This window comes from Parus major, chromosome 28 (genome assembly GCF_001522545.3).
Source record: "Parus major isolate Abel chromosome 28, Parus_major1.1, whole genome shotgun sequence".
Classification (NCBI taxonomy): domain Eukaryota; kingdom Metazoa; phylum Chordata; class Aves; order Passeriformes; family Paridae; genus Parus; species Parus major.
The window spans coordinates 3,485,385-3,494,520 of record NC_031797.1 but is presented as its reverse complement, the minus strand read 5'-3'; the positions used below and the strand labels follow the sequence as shown (position 1 = coordinate 3,494,520).

The 9,136-nt window shown below is 69.1% G+C and overlaps 2 protein-coding genes across 2 annotated transcripts in view; one reads left to right on the top strand and one right to left on the bottom strand.

The window, feature by feature from the left end:
- Window positions 1-1,269, top strand: part of C28H19orf25 (chromosome 28 C19orf25 homolog) — a 1,879-nt gene extending 610 nt beyond the window's left edge. Inside the window, exons 2-3 of the mRNA XM_015651725.2 lie at window positions 106-280; window positions 359-1,269. Of these exons, the coding sequence (XP_015507211.1) occupies window positions 133-280; window positions 359-540 (330 nt within the window). The 5' untranslated portion in view covers window positions 106-132 and the 3' untranslated portion in view covers window positions 541-1,269. The remainder of the gene's footprint in view (window positions 1-105; window positions 281-358) is intronic.
- Window positions 1,270-2,094: 825 nt separating this feature from the next.
- The window catches only part of APC2 (APC regulator of WNT signaling pathway 2), a 16,023-nt gene continuing 8,981 nt past the window's right edge, over window positions 2,095-9,136 (bottom strand). The window contains exon 13 of the mRNA XM_015651485.1: window positions 2,095-9,130. Coding sequence (XP_015506971.1) covers window positions 3,632-9,130 — 5,499 coding nt within the window. The 3' untranslated portion in view covers window positions 2,095-3,631. The remainder of the gene's footprint in view (window positions 9,131-9,136) is intronic.

Sequence of the window (9,136 nt, the reverse complement as noted above, 5' to 3'; positions counted from 1 at the left end):
GGGCTCTTTGAGGGGGGGATAGAAAAGGGGAGTTGTCTGTCTGTCTGTCTGTCGGTCTGTCCGGGGTGGGGGCAGCGCAGCTCTCTGACCCTCCCCTCTCCTCAGCCCTTCCCCCCATGAGCCCCCCCCGGGATGAGCTCCAAGGCCAAGCGGGTGCTGCCCACCCGCCCTGAGCCCCCCAGCGCGGAGCAGATCCTGGCCGACGTGCAGGGCACCCACCCCAGCGACCCCATCTTCATCCTCCCCGCCGAGCCCCCCCAGGAGCCCGGCCCCGCTCCAGGTGAGCCCTCGCTGGGGAAAAGTGGGGGGCGTGGGGACCCCTCCCCAGCCCCGCTGAGCCCCCGGTTCTCCCCGCCAGGCTGTCCCGAGCCCGCGGCCGAGGAGCGGGAGCGGCTGTACCGGCAGATCCGCTCCTACGTGGGGATGAACCAGCGGCTGCAGCGATCCCGGGAGCAGCTGCGGGAGCGGCGCCGGGAGCTGCAGAGGGTCGGGGAGGCGCTGGACCGCGGCATCGCGGAGATGAGGCAGAAAGCCTTCTGAGGGATCGTAGTGGGTTTCCCTTCCCCAAACCGGAGCATCCGGATTTGCCAGGACAGCCCCGGCTGTGCCACCCCAGTGACTTTTTCTGCCAGGCCAGCACGGCGGCGCTTTCCCGGTGCTGGAATAAAGGCGTGTACCCCTCCTTGTGCCCCTGGAGCGGCTGCCATGTCCCCCGCGGGTGGCGCATCCTCTGCTCCCTACGACTTCTCCCTCTGGTACTTCCCCGAGGATCACCGCGTCGCCTCCCGCATCGCGGAGCGCCTGAGGCAGGAGGGATTTCGGGGCTTCACCGAGCACCAGGACCAAGTGGCCGGGACATCCGTCATCCTGTCGGCCGTGGAGGCCATCAAGGCCAGCCGCGTGGCCATCCTGCTCCTCTCGGCCAAGTCCGTGGGCGACCGGTGGTGCCAGCGCGTGTCCCAGTGGAACCTGTTCTGCAACATCCAGCAGCGCGGCCCCAAGGTGGTCCCCGTGTGCGTGGGGGTGACCAGAGCCGAGGTGCCCCCGTTTTTGCAGCACCTCGTCCCGCTGGAATACCAGAACGAGTTCTTCTTCCAGCGGCTGCTGGCCAGCCTGAGGTCCCGCCCAGGGAGCGGGGCCAGGGCGGTCCCGGCCAAGGGGACGCCCTGAGGGACCCCCGGGGGGGGCTGGGATGGGTCGGGGGCCAGCACGGCCTCACGGTGTGAAAAACAATCCTGTTTTGCTAATAAAGTTGATGGGAATGGCTCACCCGGCGCTGTGGGCTGGCGTAAACCCCCATTTTTGAGAGCTGGAGGTGCCGCTTTCTGTCTATCTGCAAAGCCGAGGCTGGAGGGGCCCTGGGTGTTTCCCACCCCCGCAAGTGTTACCTCGTGGGTGCATCTTCCTCTTCCTGCCCCCCTGAGCGGGATCCGTGCCCCGCTGTTGCCCTGCCCCGCCGTCACTCGCCACCTCGGGCTGCTCCGGCTCGGCAGCAGCGCCGGGACACGCGGAGTAGGCGGGATGGGGGCGAGGGGCTGCCTGGGGCCGCCGCTGCTGCCGCCCCTCCCTTGGGGTGAGCACCGGCCCGGGGGGTCCGGCGTGGCCAGCGCGGGCTGGGGGTCACTGGCCGGGGCTGTGGCAGGTGCTGGTGGGGACAGGACCTGGCTCCAGCCGTCGATCGTCGGGGGACACGAGCCCAAACCCCACTCCCGGCCCTACACGGTGTCCCTGCAGCTCGGGGGGGTTCACGCCTTCATCAGAACCCATTATCTGCTTCCAGGGGCGGCACCCGCCAAGGGGAGCGTTTGGGGGTCCAAGGGCTACAAAGCTCTGCCCACCCCGAGCCCGGGTGCGGGGGGCTCCGGGGAGGATGTTCACCCCGAGCAGATGAGTGTCCCCCTGGCCCCCGTCCCCCGGTCGGGGTCCACTCGGGGGGCCCGCTGGTGTGCGGGAAGCGGTGGCCGGAGTCAGCAGCCGGAACTCCACCGACCCTTTCAAGCCGCCGGTGGCCACCTCGACCGTGGAGTACAAAAAATGGATCCAAAAAACGCTGCGGAGGGGCTGCAGATCCAGCCAGGACAGACCAGACACCCCTTCCTATTTACACAGGTTGTCTTTTAATTGGGAATACTGCCCAGAGTCTGGTAAAATAACATCCTTAGTACATAGATACAGTGACGGTGAGCGGAGCCCGGCAGAGCCCGGCGGGATTGTCGGTGGAGGAGGGGATGGCGGTGGCTCGGAGCCCGGGGGCCGATGCTGGCCCTCCTGCCACCTCTGCGCTCTGTTACAGCACTCGGGGGTGCTGCTCCTGGGATTTTCCTCCTTTTCTTCACTCCCGGCTGCTGGTCCCTCCATGCCGGCCACTGCCAGGGCAGGGGGGCTGCTGTGGACACCGGGGTGTGCCCGTCCCCACGACCCCAGCGCACATCCCTGGGGACCCCCTGCATATCCCCACGGTCCTGGTGTCTCCCCGGCCCCAGTGTGTCCCCAGTGCAACAACCCAGAGCCCCTCGCTGTGTCCCCACAACCGCCCAGGCATGTCCCCTGCATGTCCCCATAGTCCTGTGTCTGTCCCCTGTGGCACTGGGATGGGCTGGGGGCACAAAGGTCACCCCATCCAAAGCAGGGAGCGATGGTGTGGGAGTGGGGGGTGTCCAGGGGCTCTGGGACCACCTGGGTTGGGGGTGCCTCTGCAGCCCACCCCACTCCCAGGGCTCGAGGCACTTCCCACACACCCCAGTCCCGGCATCTGGGCCTGGCTGGCAGCAGGAAGAGGGGTGTCCCTGGGGTTTTGGGGCTCGTGGGCGTAATCCAGTCCTGGGTGGATCCGTGTCCACATCCACAAGGACACAGTGGGATCCTGGCTGCGAGCCGGGCTCTCCTGCCCTGGGGGTGGGAGGCTGGGGGGCTGTGGGTGAAGATTGGGGACCCCAGACCCTTTCCAGGGGGTTGGGCATCCCGGTGCCAGCTCAGCACCCTGTCCCCTCCCAGAACAGCCCCCCAGCCAGGTGACAGCACCCTGGGATGAGCCCATCGGGACCGGGGCCACCCCCACGAGCCGTGCCCGGCTTCTCCTGCACCATTTCCTCCCGTCACCACCTCGGGCCGGCACAGGTGACCCGGCAGCAATCAGGAGCTTCCAGCAGCACAAACCGCGGTGCCGGTCCCCATCTCCCCCTCCGCAGCCTCTCCCCTGCCGCCCTTCCCCTGGTAATAAATGAGCCGGAATTGGTGCCAGACAAGCCGGAGCGTGTGGGGTTTTCCTGGGATGGGATGTGCCGTGTCAGCTCCCCGGAGTGTGGGATCAGGCCCTGGGTGAGCAGGATGGGGGCACAGCGGGACACGGCCCCACCTCAGCTTGTCCCTGGATGTCCATGGGTGGGAGGAGATGGTCCATGAGAACCAACCCCAGCTCGGGGTGTCAGACCCGGAACGTTCCCAGTTCTGCCCAGTCCTTTCCGCTGGGAATTGTGATGCTCCAGCACAGCAAGACCCCAGCCGGGGCCAGCAGCAGGTTGGGGTGACTCCCTGGTCCCCAGCTGTCCCACATCCCCATGTGTGTCCCCAGCACAGTCCCGGCCAGCTCCCATGGGGCTGGGGATGTCGCAGGACCCTCACTGGGGCATCATCAAGCTTGGATTTTCTCCACCGCCTTGTCGGCCACCGCCGTCACCGCCATGGGGCTGGGGACGTAGTTGAAGGGGGTGACACGGGCGGCCTTGCTGGGGGAGCCGTGCCGGCTGCCGGGGAAGGTCCCGGCGGGCGCCTCATGCCCGAAGGAGATGGGCAGGGCGGCCTTGGCGGGCGCGGGGGCTTCGCCGTCGCCGGTGACGCGGGGGTGCGGGGGTCCCTCGCGGCTCTCCAGCGTGGGAGAGGTGCTGGAGTTGGTCTTGGAGGTGGCGAAATCCTCGGTCTGCACCACGGCGTCGCTTGTCTTCCTGGGCGTGCCGGGGGTACCGGGGCTGCCGGGGGGCTCCTCGTCGCCGGAGCCCGCCAGCGGCAGCGCGGAGGAGGGCAGCGTGCTCTTGAGGATGTGCGGGATGTCCTCGTCCCGGATCCTCCGCCACGTGCCCTTCATCACCACCACCGGCGGCTTTCCCGGCGGTCCCCCGGGAGCCCCCGGTTCGTTCTGCCGCCGCCGCGCCGCCGCCTCGGAGCGCACGGAGGACGGGCTGGCCGCCCGCCGGGCCACGCTGATGTTGGGCGAGGATGAGTAGCGCTTGAAGGGCTCGGCCGAGGGCACGCTGGTCTTCACCGGCAGCCGGGACGGGCTCTCGGAGCTGGTCCGGCGCGGCGGTTTCACCCCGGCCGCGGCTTTCCCGCCGGGCTGGGCTCTGGGGATGAGCGGCCGCTGGCCGGGGGTCGCCGGTTTGGCCGCCTTGAGCTCGTCGCAGCGGGAGGAGCAGAGGAACACGGCCGGGAGCGCGGTCCGGCTGCGCTGGGGGGAGCCCCGGCGGGGCAGCGAGGAGGCCGGCGGCGCCGGGGACAGGTCGGAGCGGTGCCGCAGCAGCAGGCTGGAGGATTCCTTGATGAAGGTGAGCTGGCGCAGGAAGCCGGAGCGGTCCGAGTCGCTCCCGCTGGAGCGGGCGGATGACATCCGCACCAGGTTGAGCCGGCTGCCCCCCGGGCCCCCGGGCCGAGCCTTGGAGCCATCGACCTGCTCCTCCAGCACCGGCATGGCCGCCCGGCCCGGCAGCACCTTCCTGCTGGGCTTCTGCATGAAGGGGATGCGCACGGGCGACTTCTGCGTCTTGGACTGCTTGGGAGCCGGGGATTTGGGGGCCGGGGCTCTGGCCGGGGGTCCCGGCGGGGAGGAGGAACCGCTCGCCTTGCCCGCGGCCGGGCCGCCCTGTTTGGTGACCTGGGAGGGCGACGGCAGCTTCTTGGGGGCGTGCTGGGAGGGCGTGGAGGTGCGGGAGGAGCCCGAGGAGGGGGGACCTTTGCCGATGCGGGCGGGCGGGGTCGTGCTCCTCTTGGGCAGCGCCAGCTCCGCGGTTTCGGGGGCTTTGCCCAACCGGTGCAGGCTCCGCGAGCGCTGCTGGCTCAGCGAGAGGTTCTTGGCCGGCGGCGCCTCGGGCTTGCCCGCGGGGGTTTTCTTCGGGGTGGCCCGCGGGCTGGGGGCATCTTTGGCCAGGCTGGGCATGTAGATGACGGTCCTGCCGCGGAAGACCACGGGCAGGTTGGGCACCGGCTTGGAGGGCGCCGGGCTCCGCTCCGCCCGGGAGCTGGAGCGGCCGGCGGGACGGGCACCGGCCGCGTCCTTCCGCTCCGGCCGGGCCTTGCTGTCCCTCCTCGCCGCCTCCCGGCCCGAAGCGCTGCCGGGCCGCTGCTTCTCCTGCCTGCCCAGGGAGAGCTGCAGCGTGGAGCCCACCGAGAGCCCCGACATGAAGGACAGGATGGAGTCGGACTCGGAGGAAGGCTCCCGGGACAGGGAGGCGGCCGCCTGGTGCAGCCAGGTGACGATGGAGTTGGCTCCCTCCTGGATGGCTTGCCACTCCACGCTGTCCAGGTCGGAGCCCCGGTCGGAACCCGCGTCCTCCTCGGGGTGATGCCTGGTCTCGGCTTTCCGCTCCCTCCCGCCGGCTCCCGGCGCCTTCTGCTTTCTCTCCACCAGCCTGCGGCGAGCCGCGGGCCGCCGGCGCTTGGGCATGGCCGAGCCGATGCATTTCTGCAGCAGATCATCCTCCGAGTTGAGGCTGGGGGAGCTGGGCGAGCCCCCCTGCGCCTGCCCCACTGCAGCTGACCGCGGCCAGGTGGCTTTGCCGCAGGGCTGGCCCCGCTCCTCGCCCTCGGAGAGGTTGGCGTCGCTCAGGGAGCTCATGGAGGAGCTCAGGGAGTAGCACGGCGGCGTCTCGTCGGCGATCAAATTGTTTTGAGGCTTCGTCTTCGCCGGACGGGGACCGGGCTCGGGGTCCTTTTGAGGGACGGAGCCTCCCCAGCGCTCCCTCCGCGGCGCCCGGCCGGGCTGGGCTCTGCTGCCGGACTCGTCCCTTCCCGCCTCGGGCAGCTCGTCCAAATCCGGATCGTAGAAGCAGTAGACGGCTTCCTCCGTCGGCGTGGTGTGGCACAACGACTGGAACACCACCCCGTCCTCCAGAGCATCATCCTTCCTCCCGGGGGCTCCGCCAGCCCTGCCCACCCCCAGCTCCAGGCCGGCTGCGCCCTTCGGGAGGGTCTGGCCCCGCTTCCCCTCCGCCCGGCCCGGCCCCGCTCTGCCCTTCCCGGCGGAGCTGAGGCGGGCGGGGGCCGAGCTGCCGGAGGCGGCCCTGCGGGCCGGGATGGTGCCGGGCTCCCGGCGCCGCTCGGGCAGGGGCTGCTCGGCCTCCTCGCCCGCCGGGTACCGCAGGGTCTCGTCGCTCAGCGAGGCGGCGCTGGAGAAGTTGACGGGGGTCCCGTCGGCCGAGTCGGTGAAGGAGTCGTCGTCCTTGAAGAGGTCGCGGGCGGTGGCTCGCAGGTGTTTGGGGACGCCGGGGTGGGCGTGGGCCGGCACCAGCATGTACACGGGGACGTGCAGCGGCTTCTTGGTCTGCGGGTGCAGCACCTGGCCGGACAGCAGCGAGGTCTTGACCTTGCGGAAGCGGGAGGGCATGGCCGAGCTGATGCACTCCTTGAGGATCTCGATGTCATCATCATCGGGGGGCTCGGGGCGCTCCGCCCTTCGCCGGCCCTCCAGGTACCGCTCCTCCCGCCGCTCCTCCCGCTTCTCGTGAGCCGCGAAGTTCAGGCTGTTCTTCTCCGGGAAGGTGGGAATCAGCTTGAGCTCCACGTCCTTCTGCACGTAGTGCTCGTGGAGGGGCAGGGCGCTCAGGCTGGAGGCGCACGAGAAGTTCTCGTTGGGTTTCTCCACCGTGAAGTAGACCATGGAGTCCAGGTCCTGGGGCAGCTGGAAGCGCTCCTTGAAGTCGGTGATCTCCATGAACTTCTTGACGTTGTTCTCCCACTGGATGTTGAACTGGCTGGTCTCCTTCTCCGGCTGGCAGCCCAGCTCGAAGAGGGGAGTCTTGCTGCGGCTGGGGGGCATGGTCTGCCCGGGGCTGTCGGGCAGCTCGCTGGGGCTGATGGTGCCGCTGATCATTTCACTGCACGGGTCGCTCTGGATGGAGCTGGCGATGGAGGGGCTCTCAAAGCTGCCCAGGGAGCTGACGGAGCTGCAGCGGCTCATCACCAGCGGTGTCTCCTGGATGTAATTCTCCGAGGAGCTCGAGGGCGTCAGGTCCTCCTGGCGCGAGGGCGAGGCCTCCCGCAGGAAAACCTTGTCACGCTTCGGGAAGGGGATGGTGATGGGCTGGGAGATCCCCACCGGTGTGGTGGGACCCAGATCCTTCTCCTTCTCCTGCCTCCCATCCTCCCCTTCTGCCTCCCCTTCCTCCATCTCCAGGATCTCCAGGGAGGAGTCGCTGTCCAGGTCGTTCTCGCTGTGGCTCTGCCCGTCCAGCACATTGTCTGCCGAGGAGAGGGAGGACAAGGAGCTGCAGCGGGAGAAGCAGATTGGGGTGTCCTCCACCGAGTACTTCTGCACCGACTCCTGCTCCGCCGAGGCCGGTGGCTGGGCCGGCAGCTTCTCCGGGATCTTGCTCAGGGGCTCGGCCGCCTGCAGCAGCGCCGGGGGGAGCCAGGCTTGCTTCCTGCCCAGCAGGGAGGGCTGGTGGCCAGCGGCCGTGCTGCTCTTGGCCAGGGTCTCAAGCATGGGCACGTGCTGGTAGGACGGAGAGAGCTTGATGGTGCGAACATGGGGGTCGGTGGGGGGCTTGGTGCCCACCTCCTTCTTCCACTCCGTCTCCTTCTCCGGCACCTTGGGGCTGGGGAAAGTCACCACCTTCTTGGCCCGTTCGGGCAGGTCCCGCTGCTCAGGTTTGTCCTGCTCGGCCGGGTCCCGCGCAGGGGGCTCGGCCCGCTCCGGTTTGCCCAGGATGCTCTTGAGGTCGAGCCGGCTGGGCCGCTTCTGGTAGCGCTGCAGCTCGTCACGATAGTCCAGGAAGGCGGCCCTGGGGCAGGGCTTCATGTGCTCCTTGGTGCAGTAGCCGTCGCTGGTGCTGCCGCTGTTGAGGCTGTCGGTGCTCAGGCTGGTGCAGGCCGTCTTCAGCCGCAGCAGGGTGTGCGCCCGGCTCAGGCTCTCCCGCTTGGCGAAGCCGCCGGCGTCCGACAGCCGGCACGGCGAGCAGGACTGGGCGCGCGCCTCGTGCCCGTCCTCGGGGCCATACTGCCAGTCCAGGCAGTGGTCCTCGGAGCTGAGGCTGAAGCTGTCGTCAGAGGAGTTGTGCATGGTGGAGATGTCCTCCACCAGCTTGTCGATCTTGGCCACCGTGCTGGAGATCTTGTTGGCCAACTTCTCGGCGGCCAGCGAGACGTCGTCCTCGGGCAGCGGCGGCTTCTTGGGCTCGGCCGCCTTCCCGCTGCCGTCCTTCTCCGGCTCCGGGCAGCGCCGCTGTGCCAGCGCCCGCGGCAGCGCTTGGCCCTGCAGGAAGGAGGAGTTGAGGAACATGGAGAGGACGGAGGCGCTGGCCGTCTCCACGCCGGTGGAGATGTTGGGCACCTCGTCGTCGTCGAAGCAGCCGGAGTCGGAGGCGTAGTCCTTCACCAGGCTCTCCATGTGCCGCATCGGCTTCTTGGCGCTCTGGCCCTTCAGGCTCTGCTTCTCCATGGTGTCGAAGGTCTCAGCCAGGTGTTTGGCGTCCAGCTCGGCCTCCAGCGCCTTCTGCTTGCGCATGTAGAGCGAGGGCATGCAGGAGCCCGGCGACACCACGGCCGCGTCCTTGTACTTGGGGGGCCGGTTGGTGAGGAGGTTGCGCAGCGCGGCCGCGCTGCCCATGGCGATCATCTTGTGCTTGGAGTGGATGAGGTTGCGGAGCATGCTGACCGCCCCCAGGTCCCACAGCAGCTCCTGGTCGCGGGGGCTGCGGGCAGACAGGTTCCAGAGGGTGCCGCAGGCGTTGCTGACGATGGTCAGGCTGTGCGAGCGCAGGTGCTGCAGCAGCGTCTGCAGGCAGTTGTGGTCCCGGAGCACCTGCCTGGGAGACAGAGGGGACCCCCCGGCTGTCAGGATGGTCCTGGGCCCCTCCCTGCCCCATGCCAGGGGTGCAAGGTGACCCCACCCCTGCCCAGCCATGACATCCCCCCAGTGTTGTCCCTGGGG